The following is a 21,839-nucleotide window of genomic DNA, read 5'->3' on the forward strand; positions in this document are numbered from 1 at the left end:
TGTAATGAATACAAATGAAATAAGAAAACAACGATACCACCTCTGTTCCCCTTACAGCGATTACACATTAAATACAACAAAGCACAAACAAAACACACACAGTAAATCATGAAAAAGTTCATGAAAAATGGCAACGGATGAAATATAATGATGAAGATAGATAGTTCAGAGATCTGCACGTTGAATGGGAATGGAAAGATAGTCCTATCAGTAGTTCCTGAAATGGTGAAGACCGGTGGACGGGTTCAGGAGTGCTCCTTTCTTTGCAGGACGGCCATGAATCCACTTACAGTCCTCATGTACACAGGCAGACAATCCAGACGCAACGAAACGATCCAGGACAAAATGAATAAGTACAGGTAACCCAACAGAAGGCAGGCAGAGAGACAGGAACTTGAAACACAAATTACAAACACTTTTTTTTATTTTTTGCTTTTTGGTCACCGGCCCCCTTTTTAAAAGCTGCGCTGACCTCAACGGCCCCAGCACCCTCAGCAGAAGACCAATCAGAGCCACTGCAGGGACTGCTGGGAGTTGCAGTTTCAAATTCTATTGGCTACTTTCACCATCTCAAGTCTCGGTTTCCTCTACAGCTGCTTCCTGTTCTCTCTACAGTACAGTATGGCCACGAAAAAAAGCATTATAAATTGGGGAGAATATTTGCAGTTTCCCGCCAACAATTATTAGTTAGGTTCTAAGGAAAAATCCGCGAATGACTGAGGCCACGAACTCCTGTATTTTTATTTTAATTTGTCCTATGCATTCCTCCATATATAAACAGTTGTTATATATGTTTCCGGCTATGTATGAAAGGCAGGCATTGTATAGAATGCCTAGGCAATATACAGAATGCCGAAAATTGGACGTCAAAGTATGAAACGATTAATATGTCACACATTTCCTAGGCATTCTATGCAATGCCAAAAGACAAACCAGCAAAGTATAAAATACTCTCACTAATGCAAAAAAGCAAAGAAGTGCAATTCAAAATGCCATTCAAGCCTTCCTTGATGCAACAAGTATGTTAATTTTTTTCTCTTATTTGTTTCAGTAAGAAAGTTCTATATTTTATTTGATATTTTCTTTTTTCATTTATGTAATTTTTAATGTAGGCCTTTTCATGACTCTCTTTTCAAGTTGTACTTTTTTTGTGCGAAAGACAATTAAGTGCAAATTTTTCCTTCCTTGTCGCAACAAGTAGGTTCATATTTTATTTTCTCTTGTTTTTCCTCAATAAGAAAATCCTACACTTTATTTTGTATTTCTTTCTTTTTCATATACGTCTTTTCAATAAAAGCCTTTTCATGACTCTCTTTTATTACTTTGCCTAAATAGCATTTGTCATTCTATATAATGCCTAGGTATTACATACAATGCCTAGGGAAAGTATATATATTAAAATAATTCAGATATTTCATACTTTGCCCAAAAACGGCAGGAATTCTATGTATTGCCTAGTCATTATATACATATACAGTATACTGATCATGTATACAGTATGTCTCCTTGGATGTTGTCATTGACCAAATACAATAATAATAACTGAGCACAGTAGACATGTCCTAACAAAAAATGGAAATTAGAGAGGCCGATTGTGCGCACTTACCATAAGAGCTTCATGTAAAATATAAGCAATTATTGCTTCGTCCATTCTGTCTCCTCGTTTCAGCAAACCTTTAGCCAGGTCTGTGACTGATCCACCATTGCAAAGCTGAAAAGAAGCACAAAGCCTCACATGAGTCACATGACTTTTACACATGAAAGCCATTGTGGTAACAGTTAATAATATAAAAGGTCATTATGGTCTGTATTAACAGACATATGAGGCCAAAGAGGCTTGTAGGAAGGCCTGAAGGAGACACACTGGGGTCTATTCTGTGGATGGAAGGTGAAGACATTGAATGACTTTGTCACTGATTTCCAAACTATATGAAATTCTCTGTGAAAAATACAATTCCCACCATGACAGCCTCATGGCTTCTCCAATAACTATGAAGAACATAAGGAGGTTGGCCTTGAAACAGCTAAGACCCTTGATGACAAACCATCTGCATCCTTTGCATGTTGTCTACCTGGGGCAACCCACCCAGGTAAGGAAGTGGTAGTGGTGCTACCTTGCAGTAAGATCTTGGGTTTGTGACCCATTTCCTCCCTGTGTGGAGAGCACTTTGAGGAGGGAGAAAAGTGCTATGTAAATGTAAAAAATTATTATTATTATTATTATTATTATTATTATTATTATTATTATTATTATTATTATTATTATTATTATCCTCTCCTTAAAAAAATGAATCCTGCTTCAAAGGCACAGATTCTTTCCCTCTAGACACAAATTATGCTGCAGCTCCATTGCTACTCTTCTCAGCATAGTCTTACACTTTGGGGTTATACAGACCACAGTCCACTTTTCTGTATCATTAGTTCCTTCAGACTTCACTCATCTGTGACAGTCATTATAATTTACTGCTAGGATCATCCACTCACCCTGATTAACCTAGCAAAAAAAAAGAGCTTGGATCAGAGCCCCCTGAAGTAGAGAAGAGCAAATGTGCAAGCAGGAAAGCAGGCTTAAAAATGTTTAATCTTCAAGTATTACTGAAATGCCATAAACAAAGGCAAATAGAGTGTGGCAATTCACACCATACAACATCGAATGTCCTCTAGGTCAGAAAACAGACGGCGCTCAGAAACACATTCAATACCAATGTGTGCCAATGGCTGGGCAACGCTTCACCTGGAGTTTTAATGGTAACCCAAAGCAATTGCATCTTGACTTCCTCTTATCCTCTCTCTTCTCTCTTCCATCTCTGACCTTATAAAGCTTCACTTAATTATGGTCCTGTCTCGATTTCTACAGGGCTCATAAACCCAAAACACATCTCTGAGATGACCAAATCAAGATATGTCTTGTGGCCTGCAACAGTTAACTCAGACAAATAGACATGTGCCACTTATTAGACGGGATAGATACGAGAGGCACTATATGATAGATAGATAGATAGATAGATAGATAGATAGATAGATAGATAGATAGATAGATAGATAGATAGATAGATAGATAGATAGATAGATAGATAGATAGATAGATAGATAGATAGATCTGAAAGGCACTATAGATAGATAGATAGATAGATAGATAGATAGATAGATAGATAGATAGATAGATAGATAGATAGATAGATAGATAGATAGATAGATAGATAGATAGATCTGAAAGGCACTATATAATAGATAGATAGATAGATAGATAGATAGATAGATAGATAGATAGATAGATAGATAGATAGATAGATAGATAGATAGATAGATAGATAGATAGATAGATAGATCTGAAAGGCACTATATAATAGATAGATAGATAGATAGATAGATAGATAGATAGATAGATAGATAGATAGATAGATAGATAGATAGATAGATAGATAGATAGATAGATAGATCTGAAAGGCACTATATGATAGATAGATATGAAAGGCACTATATGATAGATAGATAGATAGATAGATAGATAGATAGATAGATAGATAGATAGATAGATAGATAGATAGATAGATAGATAGATAGATAGATAGATAGATAGATCTGAAAGGCACTATATGATAGATAGATATGAAAGGCACTATATGATAGATAGATAGATAGATAGATAGATAGATAGATAGATAGATAGATAGATAGATAGATAGATAGATAGATAGATCTGAAAGGCACTATATAACAGATAGATAGATAGATAGATAGATAGATAGATAGATAGATAGATAGATAGATAGATAGATAGATAGATAGATCTGAAAGGCACTATATAATAGATAGATAGATAGATAGATAGATAGATAGATAGATAGATAGATAGATAGATAGATAGATAGATAGATAGATAGATAGATAGATAGATAGATAGATCTGAAAGGCACTATATAATAGATAGATAGATAGATAGATAGATAGATAGATAGATAGATAGATAGATAGATAGATAGATAGATAGATAGATCTGAAAGGCACTATATGATAGATAGATATGAAAGGCACTATGATGATAGATAGATAGATAGATAGATAGATAGATAGATAGATAGATAGATAGATAGATAGATAGATAGATAGATAGATAGATCTGAAAGGCACTATATGATAGATAGATATGAAAGGCACTATATGATAGATAGATAGATAGATAGATAGATAGATAGATAGATAGATAGATAGATAGATAGATAGATAGATAGATAGATAGATCTGAAAGGCACTATATGATAGATAGATATGAAAGGCACTATATGATAGATAGATAGATAGATAGATAGATAGATAGATAGATAGATAGATAGATAGATAGATAGATAGATAGATCTGAAAGGCACTATATGATAGATAGATATGAAAGGCACTATATGATAGATAGATAGATAGATAGATAGATAGATAGATAGATAGATAGATAGATAGATAGATAGATAGATAGATCTGAAAGGCACTATATAACAGATAGATAGATAGATAGATAGATAGATAGATAGATAGATAGATAGATAGATAGATAGATAGATAGATAGATAGATAGATCTGAAAGGCACTATAGATAGATAGATAGATAGATAGATAGATAGATAGATAGATAGATAGATAGATAGATAGATAGATCTGAAAGGCACTATATAATAGATAGATAGATAGATAGATAGATAGATAGATAGATAGATAGATAGATAGATAGATAGATAGATAGATAGATAGATAGATCTGAAAGGCACTATATAATAGATAGATAGATAGATAGATAGATAGATAGATAGATAGATAGATAGATAGATAGATAGATAGATAGATCTGAAAGGCACTATATGATAGATAGATATGAAAGGCACTATATGATAGATAGATAGATAGATAGATAGATAGATAGATAGATAGATAGATAGATAGATAGATAGATAGATAGATAGATAGATAGATCTGAAAGGCACTATATAACAGATAGATAGATAGATAGATAGATAGATAGATAGATAGATAGATAGATAGATAGATAGATAGATAGATAGATAGATAGATAGATAGATAGATAGATAGATCTGAAAGGCACTATAGATAGATAGATAGATAGATAGATAGATAGATAGATAGATAGATAGATAGATAGATAGATAGATCTGAAAGGCACTATATAATAGATAGATAGATAGATAGATAGATAGATAGATAGATAGATAGATAGATAGATAGATAGATCTGAAAGGCACTATATAATAGATAGATAGATAGATAGATAGATAGATAGATAGATAGATAGATAGATAGATAGATAGATAGATAGATAGATAGATCTGAAAGGCACTATATGATAGATAGATATGAAAGGCACTATATGATAGATAGATAGATAGATAGATAGATAGATAGATAGATAGATAGATAGATAGATAGATAGATAGATAGATAGATAGATCTGAAAGGCACTATATGATAGATAGATATGAAAGGCACTATATGATAGATAGATAGATAGATAGATAGATAGATAGATAGATAGATAGATAGATAGATAGATATGAAAGGCACTATATGATAGATAGATAGATAGATAGATAGATAGATAGATAGATAGATAGATAGATAGATAGATAGATAGATAGATAGATAGATAGATAGATAGATAGATGAGAAAGTCACTATATGATAGATAGATAGATAGATAGATAGATAGATAGATAGATAGATAGATAGATAGATAGATAGATAGATAGATAGATAGATCTGAAAGGCACCATATAATAGATAGATAGATAGATAGATAGATAGATAGATAGATAGATAGATAGATAGATAGATAGATAGATAGATAGATAGATAGATAGATAGATCTGAAAGGCACTATAGATAGATAGATAGATAGATAGATAGATAGATAGATAGATAGATAGATAGATAGATAGATCTGAAAGGCACTATATAATAGATAGATAGATAGATAGATAGATAGATAGATAGATAGATAGATAGATAGATAGATAGATAGATCTGAAAGGCACTATATGATAGATAGATATGAAAGGCACTATATGATAGATAGATAGATAGATAGATAGATAGATAGATAGATAGATAGATAGATAGATAGATAGATAGATAGATCTGAAAGGCACTATATGATAGATAGATATGAAAGGCACTATATGATAGATAGATAGATAGATAGATAGATAGATAGATAGATAGATAGATAGATAGATAGATCTGAAAGGCACTATATAACAGATAGATAGATAGATAGATAGATAGATAGATAGATAGATAGATAGATAGATAGATAGATAGATAGATAGATCTGAAAGGCACTATAGATACATAGATAGATAGATAGATAGATAGATAGATAGATAGATAGATAGATAGATAGATAGATAGATAGATAGATAGATCTGAAAGGCACTATATAATAGATAGATAGATAGATAGATAGATAGATAGATAGATAGATAGATAGATAGATAGATAGATAGATAGATAGATAGATAGATAGATCTGAAAGGCACTATATAATAGATAGATAGATAGATAGATAGATAGATAGATAGATAGATAGATAGATAGATAGATAGATAGATAGATAGATAGATAGATCTGAAAGGCACTATATGATAGATAGATATGAAAGGCACTATATGATAGATAGATAGATAGATAGATAGATAGATAGATAGATAGATAGATAGATAGATAGATAGATAGATAGATAGATAGATAGATAGATCTGAAAGGCACTATATGATAGATAGATAGATAGATAGATAGATAGATAGATAGATAGATAGATAGATAGATAGATAGATAGATAGATAGATAGATGAGAAAGTCACTATATAATAGATAGATAGATAGATAGATAGATAGATAGATAGATAGATAGATAGATAGATAGATAGATAGATAGATAGATCTGAAAGGCACTATATGATAGATAGATATGAAAGGCACTATATGATAGATAGATAGATAGATAGATAGATAGATAGATAGATAGATAGATAGATAGATAGATAGATAGATAGATAGATAGATAGATAGATAGATAGATAGATCTGAAAGGCACTATATGATAGATAGATAGATAGATAGATAGATAGATAGATAGATAGATAGATAGATAGATAGATAGATAGATAGATAGATGAGAAAGTCACTATATAATAGATAGATAGATAGATAGATAGATAGATAGATAGATAGATAGATAGATAGATAGATAGATAGATAGATAGATAGATAGATAGATAGATAGATAGATAAATAGATAGATCTGAAAGGCACCATATAATAGATAGATAGATAGATAGATAGATAGATAGATAGATAGATAGATAGATAGATAGATAGATAGATAGATAGATAGATAGATAGATAGATAGATAGATAGATAGATTTGCACACATTTCAGTCACAACACAGCTCTTTTTCTACACGGTCCCCCCTGCACTTTAATCACGGTGTCTTAATTGTTGGATTTGTTATTTTAAACTGTGGCACAGAAGGGTAAATCAAGGACTAAAGGGTTTTTGTCCCACACATCATGGAGGGCCCTGTTGATGACAATACACAAAGGCCATAAAGATTTATTGAACTCACTTTCCATTTCTCTACAACAACCTGAATAATTACTGCAATGGTCACTTTAAAACTTTGTTATTGCATTAGAATATACCACATCATGAAACAGTTTGTTTAAATTCCTTTTCTTTCTTCTGAATTGTATCCCTGCTTTTTTAGTTTAATGGAGACACAACTGTTCCATTGAAATTGCTTTTTTTCCAGCTGTACACCTGATAGGCAACCATAAATGGATGGCTAATTTATGGATGCATTTACGTTACAGTGCTAAAGTATACTCATAATTGCACTTCTAAAAAGCCTTGAATATGAAACAAGCCAATTCTGTGTATACTAATTGTATGCAGGCTGGTTATATCTGATGGAGCCATTAGCATCTATTTATTAGCTTAATTATACTAACTCCCTGAATAAAAGGTTCCTGCTGAAAAGATGAATGCTTTCTAGAATAATAATCTCGTAAATGGAAATGAAAATGAATTCTTTATCTTACAAATGTTTTTGCTTATCCTGTTTTTGTTTTAATGTAGTCTGACTGGTCTGACGTTTTGAGTGTTGTACTTGTCTTAGAGTTACAGTTCACTTGAAGACCAAAACAAATGCATTTTATTGCATTTTATGCCAGTACAATCATTAAACTTAAATATTATAATGTGACTAACACCACAATTAATATTAGTCGTAATAAAAATATTCATATTCTGTACTAATATACCGCTATTTCAGAACTACAAAACATCTGTGACTCACCCTGTTTTTGGTTTAAATAAGGCACCATTATTTACTTTATTCATCCATCCAGCCATCCATTTTCCAACCCGCTGAATCCGAACACAGGGTCACGGGAGTCTGCTGGAGCCAATCCCAGCCAACACAGGGCACAAGGCAGGAACCAATCCCGGGCAGGGTGCCAACCCACCGCAGGACACACACAAACACACCCACACACCAAGCACACACTAGGGCCAATTTAGAATCGCCAATCCACCTAACCAGCATGTCTTTGGACTGTGGGAGGAAACCGGAGCGCCCGGAGGAAACCCACGCAGACACGGGGAGAACATGCAAACTCCACGCAGGGAGGACACGGGAAGCGAACCCAGATCTCCCAACTGTGAGGCAGCAGCGCTACCCACTGCGCCACCGTGCCGCCCTCAATTATATTATATTATGTTCAATTCATAATAATAATAATAATAATAATAATAAATGAGATGACATCCCTTGTATATAGCTGGTTTATGTCTTCCACCAATTGTTGCTAGCATAGACTAAAGTTTCCTGAATAAATGTTATCCAAATCAGATTAATAACAACAACAACAACAATGTATTTCTTTTATAACACAGAATCACACAAGGAATGCTATAATGGGCTTTAACAGGCTTTGTTTTTGACGCTTCCCAGCCTTGTCTCCTTATGAAGACAGGAAAAATCACCCAACCCAAACAAAAACCCTTGTAGGGGTTTTAGGGGTAATAGAGACCTGGACCTTATCTGACCAACATCAATTGCAAGACAAGAATCAAAACTGTTCTGAGTGTTATCTCATCAGGGCGTACTGTCACACCTGTACCCATTTTTAAGGTCCGAACTTAACTTGCCAACAAGCTGATTAACAAGACATCGCTTAGGTTATGCGATGCCCGTAGTAGTGAAGGTGAGAATGAAGACAAACCTGAGTGCCATTATGAGCAATGCTGCACATCCTCTCTGACACCAGTCAAGAAATTATGGAGAAGAAAGTGTGTGAAGAAATGCGAATGGGCTCCTTTATAGCTACAGAAAAACACCTGTATGATATCTCACTGGGTCTGCTCTCTTATCTTAATTCAAAGCAGAATTTGTATTATTCGTAGTAATTTTTGGAGCGTATTTGAGAGGGTTGTTGTTGTTTTAATATCTCTTGAGCTTCTCAAAAAGAGCTTAATTTTCCACTTAGGAAAAAGCAAGTGCTATCTATCTATCTATCTATCTATCTATCTATCTATCTATCTATCTATCTATCTATCTATCTATCTATCTATCTATCTATCTATCTATCTATCTATCTATCTATCTATCTATCTATCTATCTATCTATCTATCTATCTATCTATCTATCTATCTATCTATCTATCTAGCATATAGTGCAGTTCATTTCTATCTATCTATCTATCTATCTATCTATCTATCTATCTATCTATCTATCTATCTATCTATCTATCTATCTATCTATCTATCTATCTATCTATCTATCTATCTATCTATCTATCTTATAGTGCCTTTCAGATCTATACGTCTATCTATCTATTATATAGTGCGGCTCACTTTTATCTGTTTATCCATCTTTCCATCCGGTGGCCCACAATACCAGGGTTTGGCGCTGTGGACTAATGGCTTCTCTGTTCCTCCCTCTGCTGTTAAAGAGATTTACATAAATAAGGTCCCCTCTAAATCCTTCATGTTGGTGATTCCTTCTCCTGCCCTGAAGACCACCTGGCACCTTTATTTTTAAGTGTGTACATCCCCAGTGCTACGAGGCAGAGACAGCCTTAGGGGTGTGAAGGGGCCTAGGGCTGACCAACCCTACACGGGGCCGGTTACGTCAAACATTGTTAGCGGTAATTGTGGACTGTATAAACTTGCGCACGAATTTAATAAAAATAACGTTAACATACACCGGATTTTCTCATTACAGTATTCAGCTACATTTTTGCAAGATAACACATAGACTTTATCAAAATATATCTTGAGAATATAACTTGAAAAATCCGCTTGAACAGGACACTCAGACCTCAAAAGCGGGTCCCCTTAGGCGGGGACCTGTGGCGGTCGCCCCACTTGCCACCCCCAAACGCTATTCTTGCTATGAAGATTCAGTGCTTATCACTGCATCACAAAGCCACCCCATGTTACTATAATGAAATAAATTCACAGATTTAGAAAATTATAATTGAACATATATGATTATAAATTTGGGCGGCATGGTGGCACAGTGGGTAGCGCTGCTGCCTCGCAGTTGGGAGACCTGGGGACCCGGGTTCGCTTCCTGGGTCCTCCCTGCGTGGAGTTTGCATGTTCTCCCCGTGTCTGCGTGGGTTTCCTCAGGGCGCTCCGGTTTCCTCCCACAGTCCAAAGACATGCTGGTTAGGTGGATTGGCGATTCTAAATTGGCCCTAGTGTGTGCTTGGTGTGTGTGGGTGTGTGTCCTGCAGTGGGTTGGCACCCTGCCCGGGGTTTGTTTCATGCCTTGTGCCCTGTGTTGGCTGGGATTGGCTCCAGCAGACCCCCGTGACCCTGTGTTCAGATTCAGCGGGTTGGAAAATGGATGGATGGATGGCAAAAGTACATTTTGTTCTTTTTTTAATATAAGTGTGTTATTTACAGTCAGGCTCTCAGTATATCTGATGCTAAAATTATGCTTCATAAAGTACAAAAGGTGTGAAACGCGCTGTCTCTTCATTAATTAATAACATTTATCATACTTTTACTAATTAGTTCCTAGTTAAGTAGAAGACGAAGCCAAACATCTGCTGCGATAAATTTTAATCATTTGCACAATTGCTCAAAAATTTATACTGAATGTTTATTTGGCTTTTTTCACTTTAAGTCCCATATTTTAAATTGGGACCGTGTGACCTGCTTTTGCAGTGGTTAAATTCACAGGAAAGAAACTGTCAGAGGACAGTGGCCCTAGCATGTGACACTGGGGCAATAAGCTGATCTCTCAGTGACACAGTCCTTCCTTCCAGGCGGGCACAGCCCTGAGAGAAACTGTGCCCTCCTGGAAAGGTGTTGCCTTTCAAAGCACCAGTCTGATCAAAATGATAAAGAAGTCTGCTCTTGGTAACCTATGCCCAAATTCCCCCAAATGAGAAAGCAGTTAGAACAAGAGAATTAAGGTCATGTCATGTTTTTCTAAAGCAGACCAGGGTCAGTGTGTGGTTAAGACGAAGCCTCTCCCAGCTACTATCGGACGCAAGGCAGGAACAAACCCTGAACTGGGTGCCAGTCCATTGCAGGGCCAACACATGCACCCTCACCAAACACACACCCACTAGGGCCAATTTAGCATTGCCAATTCACCTAACCTGCATGTCTTTGGACTGCCGGAGGAAACCCACACAGACACGGGGAGAACAAGCAAACTTCACAAATCGGAAGGATCTGTGACATCCAACCTGGTCTCCTTACTGTGAGGCAGCAGGGCTACCACTGCACCACTGTGCTACCCAACAATCACTGTGTTTTAAAATATCAGGGGGACCCTAAAAAAAACATTAAAAAAATCTTTAATTTATGTATTCAGATTTTATAAAAAAAAAAAATAGCTGTCTCCCGTGGCTTCACCCATGTTGTAGTGAAACAGGACAAACTTTAAAAATCAAATTTAAAAAGAAAAATGTAATTCTGGCCAAGCGGAACCTAACGTACCCAAGGTACGCTCTAACGTCAAACGTCGACACTGTATCTGATCGTGTTCAGCTCCTACGGGAGAGCGTCCCCCACTTGGGGAGAAAAGTACGTGGCTGTGATATCTCTGGCAATCAGCAGCTACCCTCTAAAACACACGTAGCTCTGATCTGTTTCTCAAAAAACGTCAAACGTTACTCCTTAACAATCTGTAGATGATAATGTCTGCTGAACAAACAGGTATCACTAGCTAAACAGTGGCGAGAGGTAGAGAGGTAGAGCGACTCGAACGGAGGCTGGTGCGTGAGTGACGAGGGCCCCGTCTGCTTCCCCCTCCACTCGGCCCACTGCATCTCTCTCAGATTTGCTTGAATAAATCAGTACATGATTGGCGCGATGAGAGAAGTCACAAAAATCAACCAGAATGTTCAAGCAAATTATAGAAAAAACCTGATCTAAATCCATCAAGTAGTTCTCTCGTGAAAAGTGGACAGACAGTCGGACGTTGTTTTTTATATATACACCTGTAACGGCGTACTGCACAATAACATGCAGTGAACACACTTGACTTGAGTATTCCTAGTTCTCATTCTCTTTCTCTGTACGTTTATCATTCGTTTGCTCAGAGGTTGATGCGCTTGCTGCTTCCTGAGCAGCTCTTCTTTTCTCCACCCTAGCGGCCCACTGCTTCTCTTCTTCTTCTCTTTTCGCTTCTTTTCGCGTTAAAACTGATTAAGTCTGTGTTTGTGTTGCAATTACTTAGTACGTTTTCTTTAATTTTTCACTTAAGCTGGCACTTAAGTCTTCAATCTGCCTCAAGAATGATTTAAGATGTGAAGAGATAGGGTAAGTGACGGTGAAGGTGGTAGGGGATGAGAATGGAAGTCGTATGCATGCGCCACATGGCCGCCCTGCTGCACGCTGCTGAGAGTTGATTCTACAATAAAATAAAAAGAAAAAGAAGAGGAATAACCTTGGAGGTCAATCTTCACTCTGAAAGCGCATAGTAGAGGTCACGTAGTATCTGTGTACCAAATTTCAAGTCAATAGGTGAAACGTTTTGCGAGCTACAGGTGATTTAAAATCCTGGACAGACAAACGAACAGCCACGGTAGCGTATTATCTATAAAGATATATTCATCTACTCTCTATATATAAAATCCTAAGCATAAAAGTGCAACGATTTTGTGCAACAATTTTTTTTGTCACACTTTCAATCACGCTCATTTTAAAACATACATATATACAGTGGTGTGAAAAACTATTTGCCCCCTTCCTGATTTCTTATTCTTTTGCATGTTTGTCACACAAAATGTTTCTGATCATCAAACACATTTAACCATTAGTCAAATATAACACAAGTAAACACAAAATGCAGTTTTTAAATGATGGTGTTTATTATTTAGGGAGAAAAAAAATCCAAACCTACATGGCCCTGTGTGAAAAAGTAATTGCCCCCTTGTTAAAAAAATAACCTAACTGTGGTGTATCACACCTGAGTTCAATTTCTGTAGCCACCCCCAGGCCTGATTACTGCCACACCTGTTTCAATCAAGAAATCACTTAAATAGGAGCTGCCTGACACAGAGAAGTAGACCAAAAGCACCTCAAAAGCTAGACATCATGCCAAGATCCAAAGAAATTCAGGAACAAATGAGAACAGAAGTAATTGAGATCTATCAGTCTGGTAAAGGTTATAAAGCCATTTCTAAAGCTTTGGGACTCCAGCGAACCACAGTGAGAGCCATTATCCACAAATGGCAAAAACACGGAACAGTGGTGAACCTTCCCAGGAGTGGCCGGCCGACCAAAATTACCCCAAGAGTGCAGAGACGACTCATCCGAGAGGTCACAAAAGACCCCAGGACAACGTCTAAAGAACTGCAGGCCTCACTTGCCTCAATTAAGGTCAGTGTTCACGACTCCACCATAAGAAAGAGACTGGGCAAAAATGGCCTGCATGGCAGATGTCCAAGACGCAAACCACTGTTAAGCAAAAAGAACATTAGGGCTCGTCTCAATTTTGCTAAGAAACATCTCAATGATTGCCAAGACTTTTGGGAAAATACCTTGTGGACTGATGAGACAAAAGTTGAACTTTTTGGAAAGCAAATGTCCCGTTACATCTGGCGTAAAAGGAACACAGCATTTCAGAAAAAGAACATCATACCAACAGTAAAATATGGTGGTGGTAGTGTGATGGTCTGGGGTTGTTTTGCTGCTTCAGGACCTGGAAGGCTTGCTGTGATAGATGGAACCATGAATTCTACTGTCTACCAAAAAATCCTGAAGGAGAATGTCCGGCCATCTGTTCGTCAACTCAAGCTGAAGCGATCTTGGGTGCTGCAACAGGACAATGACCCAAAACACACCAGCAAATCCACCTCTGAATGGCTGAAGAAAAACAAAATGAAGACTTTGGAGTGGCCTAGTCAAAGTCCTGACCTGAATCCAATTGAGATGCTATGGCATGACCTTAAAAAGGCGGTTCATGCTAGAAAACCCTCAAATAAAGCTGAATTACAACAATTTTGCAAAGATGAGTGGGCCAAAATTCCTCCAGAGCGCTGTAAAAAGACTCATTGCAAGTTATCGCAAACGCTTGATTGCAGTTATTGCTGCTAAGGGTGGCCCAACCAGTTATTAGGTTCAGGGGGCAATTACTTTTCCACACAGGGCCATGTAGGTTTGGATTTTTTTTTCTCCCTAAATAATAAAAACCACCATTTACAAACTGCATTTTGTGTTTACTTGTGTTATATTTGACTAATGGTTAAATGTGTTTGATGATCAGAAACATTTTGTGTGACAAACATGCAAAAGAATAAGAAATCAGGAAGGGGACAAATAGTTTTTCACACCACTGTATGTTTGGTATCATTCTGTTCAGAATTTATCAAACTTTAATGTGATGTTGATAGATTTTCAGATTCTTATTCCGTTTTGAAATTATAAACTAAAAAATATCAAGAACTCACATCCCGTGAGATAAGACTTTGTGCCAAGACATTTAGCCATGCCTGGGGACGAAAATAAAAGACAAAGAGTAGATGACAAAGACAGCTGCTGTACAGGCTTTTAAATGTTCGAAGTTCCGCGCAAGATGCTGGTCACATGGCACGGCAGCAACAGCAGCAGCAAGCCAGCAGCTAATTGAGCAAAGAGGAGATAAAAAAAAAGAAAACTGTATTTGTTTCCCATTGTATCACCGTTTAAGAGGGGGTTTGGGAGGAGCGACCACATATCTTTGGGGTGCGTTCAGTCCTCTCTTCACAACGCGAGAAGCATAGACACGAAGTGGCTGGCGCGTAGCGCAGAAAAGGGGGGTTGGCGAACGAAGTGAGCAGGGAGTAAGCCCCCTAGTGTGTATATATATATATATATATATATATATATATATATATATAGTCATATGAAAAAGTTTGTTAACCCCTCTCAGCCTGCATAATAATTGACTCTCCTTTCAACAAAAAGATAACAGTGGTATGTCTTTCATTTCCTAGGAACATTTGAGTAATGGGGTTTTTTCCGAACAAAGATTTTTAGTGCAGCAGTATTTAGTTGTATGAAATTAAATCAAATGTGAAAAACTGGCTGTGCACAAATGTGGGTCTGCTTGTAATTTTGCTGATTTGAATGCCTGTCACTGCTCAATGCTGATTACCTGCAACACCAAATTGGCTGGATGAGCTTGTTAAACCTTGAACTTCATACACAGGTGTGTCCCATCATGAGATATAAAGGTATTTAAGGTGGTCAATTACAAGTTGTGCTTCCTTCCCTTTGACTCTCCTTTGAAGAGTGACAGCATGGGATCCTCAAAGCAACTCTTCAAAGATCTGAAAACAAAGATTGTTCAGTCTCCTGGTTTAGGGGAAGGCTACAAAAAGCTATCTCAGATGTTTGAACTGTCAGTTTCAACAGTAAGGAATGGAATCAGGAAAATGGAAGGCCACAGGCACAGTTGCTGTTAAACCCAGCAGGTCTGGCAGGCCAAGAAAAATACAGGAGCAGCATATGAGCAGGATTGTGAGAATGGTGACAGACAAGCCACAGATCACCTCCAAAGACCTGCAAGAACATCTTGCTGCAGATGGTGTGTCTGTACAAATTGCGCTGAATTGTAGAACTATGTACAAAGAACATCTGTATGGCAGGGTGATGAGAAAGAAGCCCTTTATGCACTCACGCCACAAACAGAGTCGCTTGTTGTATGCCAATGCTCATTTAGACAAGCCGAATTCAGTTTGGAACAAAGTGCTTTGGACTGATGAGACAGAAATGGAGTTATTTGGTCATAACAAAAAGTGCTTTGCCTGGCGGAAGAAGAACACCGCATTCCAAGTAAAACTCCTGCTACCTACTGTTAAATTTGGTGGAGGTTCCATCACGCTGTGGGGCTGTGTGGCTAGTTCAGGGACTGGGGCCCTTGTTAAAGTCGAGGGTCAGATTAATTCAACCCAAAATCAACAAATTCTTCAGGATAATGTTCAAGCATCAGTCACAAAGTTTAAGTTATGCAGGGGTTGGATATTCCAACAAGACAATGACCCAAAACACAGTTCAAAATCTACAAAGGCATTCATGCAGAGGGAGCAGTACAATGTTCTAGAATAGCCGTCACAATCCCCTGACTTGAATATCATCGAAAATCTATGGGATGATTTGAAGCAGGCTGTCCATGCTCGGCAGCCATCAAATTGAACTGAACTGGAGAGATTTTGTATGAAGAATGGTCAACAATACCTCCATCCAGAATCCAGACACTCATCAGAGGCTATAGGAGGACAGCGTCTAGAGGCTGTTAGATTAGCAAAAGGAGGCTCAACTAAGTATTGATGTCATATCTCTGTTGGGGTGCCCACATTTATGCACCTGTTTAATTTTGTTATGATGCATATTGCATATTTTCTATTAATCCAATAAACGTAATGTCACTGCTGAAATACTACTGTTTCCATAAGGCATGTCAGATATTAAAAGGAAGTTGCTACTTTGAAAGCTCAGCCAATGAGAAACAAAAATCCAAAGAATTAAGAGGGGTTCGCAAACTTTTTCATATCACTGTATATATTTATATATATATAGATGTATTATATAGTGCCTTCCCTATTAATTTATTTATCCATCTATTTATCTACCTGTTACACAATGCCTTTCATACAGTGTCTACAAAAAAGTATTCACCCCTTGGAAGTTTTTATATTTTATTTTTTGTCATGTAAATGCGCATAGGGGACAGTTTAAGGGCCCTGGTGATGGTCCAGGAGTTGGCACCTTTTCTTTTCCTCAATCTGCAGTGCGGAATGGCCGCTGATTTCCCTTCCGGTGTGTGTCCACCTGGACCAGCCTCTTCTTGTCAATAAACATCACAACTGGAAGAAACGCCATCTTTGACAGTCAGAGACAGACTCCTGTCTGAAAAGACGTATCCTAAGCGTTGTTACTTGTGGCTTTTCTCATTTTGAGATTTCAGATTCCAGTTATATGGGGTTTGCCTACAGGTGCCCCAACACTTCTTACTGTCTCTGCTTTGTGTTCATTCAGCGAACTGGCAGATGAACTTTTGAGGAAAAATTCGGACGTGAGCGTCAGTGGGTTTTGCAGCGTAGGAAACAAGTTACCCAAACTCTTCTGTAACATTTCAGTAATGATTTACCGCTCTGATGCTGATCTTTCTGATCATAAAATAGGTCATTACGATGGCAATTGATGAGAAGAATTCATAATTAATTGCAGAATTACAGTATTTGAGGGTTCCTCTAGAGCAGTGATCTTAAAATTTTTTGAGTCACGGAACCCTTTAAGAATTTGATGTAAGCTATGGACCCTCTTCCCCAGAAATATTCGCATAAACACAACTTTGCATGCAATGACAATAACGTACTTTATTTATGCCTTTTTTTCTTTTGTGATGTTTCTCACGCAAAATTTTTCTTGCCATTATTTTTCTTACGCATTATTTTCTCATGAGTATCTAACTCACGCATCAGGCTTAGGTGAGATAAATACTTGCGAGAAAAATAACAGAGAGAGACCTAACTTGTAAGACCTGGGGACCCGGGTTCGCTTCCCGGGTCCTCCCTGCGTGGAGTTTGCATGTTCTCCCCGTGTCTACGTGGGTTTCCTCCCACAGTCCAAAGACATGCAGGTTAGGTGGATTGGCGGTTCTACATTGGCCCTAGTGTGTGCTTGGTGTGTGGGTGTGTTTGTGTGTGTCCTGCAGTGGGTTGGCACCCTGCCCGGGATTGGTTCCTGCCTTGTGCCCTGTGTTGGCTGGGATTGGCTCCAGCAGACCCCCGTGACCCTGTGTTCGGATTCAGCGGGTTGGAAAATGGATGGATGGATGGACCTAACTTGCAAGAAAAATCACGTGAGAAAGTTCATGCGAGAAAAATCAATAGTACCGGGCTGCATAGTGAATATAAGTGTTCATTTTTATCTGACCCTCACGGACCCCCTGAAACCTATCCACAGACCCCCCTAGGGGTCCACGGAATCCTCTGGTTAAGAACCACTGCTCTAGTGCCTCTTTCTCTTGCACGATTGACTCAAAACTTAATCAGCATATTGTCATCTCATAACAGGCTTAAGTTCCGAGTTTGATATTTTTTCCGTCCAGTCGTTTTAGCTCCGGACCGTCAAAAAACTGTGACACACAGACAGATACACACCCATCATCAAGATATCAGTGTTTTCAGTATCAGGGGACCCTAAAACGTTGAGATCCATCGAAAAACGAAGATTGAAATTTTTGACGAATCGAAAGGTTTCGCTCCTTCCCCATAGACAATAGGTTACGGTGGGGGAGGGCCAAAGAAAAAAAAAAGTGAGATATGCATAAAAGCAAAACAAAACAAAAAGAAATATAAAGCAAACTGAAACCGAAGCCCACTACGAGAGACAATAATTGTGGCTGAGAAAACGAGGGTGAAAATTGAACATACATGCAAGAAAATTAATCCATCCATCAATTATCCAACCCGCTATATCCTAACTACAGGGTCACAGGGTCTGCTGGAGCCAATCCCAGCCAACACAGGGCACAAGGCAGGAAACAAACCCCGGGTAGGGCGCCAGCCCACTGCAGAAGAAAATTAATTACAACTATAAGACACAACATGATTTGTCAGGAAAGTATTCAACCCCTTCAAGTCAGTATTTAGTAGATGGTAGCCATGACGGCCTTCAGTTCTTGTGCACAGGTTGCGTCAACGACATTGAGGCCATGCCCCTAGCAACACAGGAAGCAGACCTAATGACAGAAAAACACTGGTGGCCTTTGAGGACCCAAAATCATGACACTGTGTTCATTACATATCATACAACATCGAACCACAGCGGATAGGTTTTGGCTTTTTTAACTGTAATGAAAAATGACTCTAATATCAGGGCACGGTGGTGAAGTGGGTAGCGCTGCTGCCTCGCAGTTAGGAGACCTGGGTTTGCATGTTCTCCCCCTGTCTGCGTGGGTTTCCTCCGGGTACTCCGGTTTCCTCCCACAGACCAAAGACATGCAGGTTAGGGGTATTGACAATCCTAAATTGTCCCTAGTGTGTGCTTGGTGTGTAAGTGTGTACCCTGTGGTGGGCTGGCGCCCTGCCTGGGGTTTGTTGTGTTGGCTGGTATTGGCTCCAGCAGACCCCCGTGACCCTGTGTTAGGATATAGCGGGCTGGACAATGACTGACTGACTCTAATATCAAAGTGTAACCGGATCTCTGCAAAGCTGTCTAAATTAATTACATTGGGATTCTGGCCCCCTGTGGTGGGTTGGCACCCTGCCCGGTATTGGTTCCCGCCTTGTGCCCTTTGTTGGCTGGGATTGGCTCCAGCAGACCCCCGTGACCCTGTGTTTGGATTCAGCGGGTTGGAAAATGGATGGATGGATGGATTCTGGCCCCTAATCATCCCCTGTCTCTAATTGGCTATCTGTCACTCCTCACTTTACCCCCAAACAGCTAATGTGTGGTGAGCGTATTGGTACAAAAATGTCTGCCGTTGCATCATCCAGGTGGATGCTATGCATTAGTGGTGGCTGAAGTGGCTCCCCACTCACTATGCAAAAGCACTTTGAGTAGTGAGAAAAGCACCTTATAAATGTAAAGAATTACCGTATATACTTGCGTATAAGTCGGGTCTTGAAACCCGAAAAATCAATCATAAAATCTGACCCCGACTTATACGCCCGTTCAAAAAGGTGACACTTAATTTTTTTTTACATCTTCTTGTTTCCTCCAATCTCGCATCAGTTTCTCAGACACATCGAATTTTGTTGCAGCAGCGTCGTTACCAATTTTTTTTTTGCCACTTCAACGACTTTTAATTTAAAACCAGCTTCATATTTTCTTCTGATCGAACGCTCCATCATAGATAGGAGATGCTCTTACGATAAAGGTGTATGAGGGTGTGAGATACAAAAAAAACAAATCAGTTAAACGTTGCTTCGGAATAGTTCGGGTATTACCGTGTGGTCACGTAGGCACAATACATTGAAAACAACAGGCCGTGTGCCCCGTGGTTACTCTTTCAGGTGGGCGTTTAGCATATCATAATCTCTTAGACCAATAGCGTGAGTTTTCCGCATTCGACTTATATTACCGACATTCTAAAATACCTGAAATTATATGGTAAAATCAAGCCCCGACTTATCCATGGGAGAACTTAAACGCGAGTATATATATGGTATTATTATTAGGTGAGACCACCATACTGACTCACCACAAGTTGGCCCTTCTACATGGCAGGGGCATTTACACTGTAGTCAATGGAAAGCCAGGACAGGTGAACTCCATTGAAGTTCTGAAAGCAATTGGCTACAGCAGTGAGGATTAATGCTGCCCTCACCAGTATGATTATAGTATTTTGAGAATAAACTTATCAGATGGGGGCAAACCAAAGTCTTGCTTTCCCAAATTAATTAAAATAAAAACCTGTGAAGCTTCCATATAATTCAACAAAATACCCAACATTCGAAACATGAAAAGTGATCCTAGTCTGAAGCAAGATATAGGAAATTAGCCACACGTACTCAACCCTTAAGTGTACAGTGCCGGTCCTCATTTCAACTGATTTTCATTTCATTCAGATAATTTGTTGCTCTGCCAGGGATGGAATACAAGTTAAAAATTCCTATTTTGATCACAAAGCAAGACTAACATCAAAGGACATGTTTTTCTTTGTAGGTTTGATTTTCTGTTTGTTCTCTGTAGGTAAAAAAAAGACAATAATGGGCACTGCCTGCAGGCAGACAGCGACTTTATAATGAAAATTGTCATCATTATTTAGGAAATCTCACATTCAGGGAGCAACATTTTTTTCTACTGAAGCCACAGAAGCTCTAAATGTCAACATTTCCATAAAGTGAATATTATATTTGAAGAAATTATATGTTTGTTCTCGTGTGACGATGCTGGTCCACTCCAGGTTGCCTCTTCACATTTTGGAGCCTCTTGAACCCAACACCGTCGATAGCTATGACCGAAAGAGCTGACAGTTGAGAACAAAAGGGGATGGCGTAACAAGTGTTCTGTGCTTTTATTAAAAAGAACCAAAACAAAACCAAAAACAGTGTCCACACGTCCACAAATAAAAAATCCATAAAAACAAGTGAAAAGTGAGGGATAAAACCACAATAAATCTTCTTCTTCTTTCGGCTACTCCCGTTACGGGTCGCCACAGCGGATAATCTTCTGGCATATCTTTCTGTCCTCTGCATCTTGTAATGTCACACCCATCACCTGCATGTCCTCTCTCACCACATCCATAGACCTTCTTTTAGGCCTTACTCTTCTCCTCTTCCCTGGCAGCTCTATCCTTAGCAACCACCTCCCAA

General features: G+C 38.2%; 1 protein-coding gene across 1 annotated transcript in view; it reads right to left on the reverse strand.

The window, feature by feature from the left end:
• myo3a (myosin IIIA) overlaps nucleotides 1-21,839 on the reverse strand; it is a 458,747-nt gene that overhangs the window by 368,087 nt on the left and 68,821 nt on the right. Inside the window, exon 4 of the mRNA XM_051929020.1 lies at nucleotides 1,607-1,711. Within this exon, the coding sequence (XP_051784980.1) occupies nucleotides 1,607-1,711 (105 nt within the window). The remainder of the gene's footprint in view (nucleotides 1-1,606; nucleotides 1,712-21,839) is intronic.

This window comes from Erpetoichthys calabaricus, chromosome 6, assembly GCF_900747795.2.
Source record: "Erpetoichthys calabaricus chromosome 6, fErpCal1.3, whole genome shotgun sequence".
Lineage (NCBI taxonomy): Eukaryota > Metazoa > Chordata > Cladistia > Polypteriformes > Polypteridae > Erpetoichthys > Erpetoichthys calabaricus.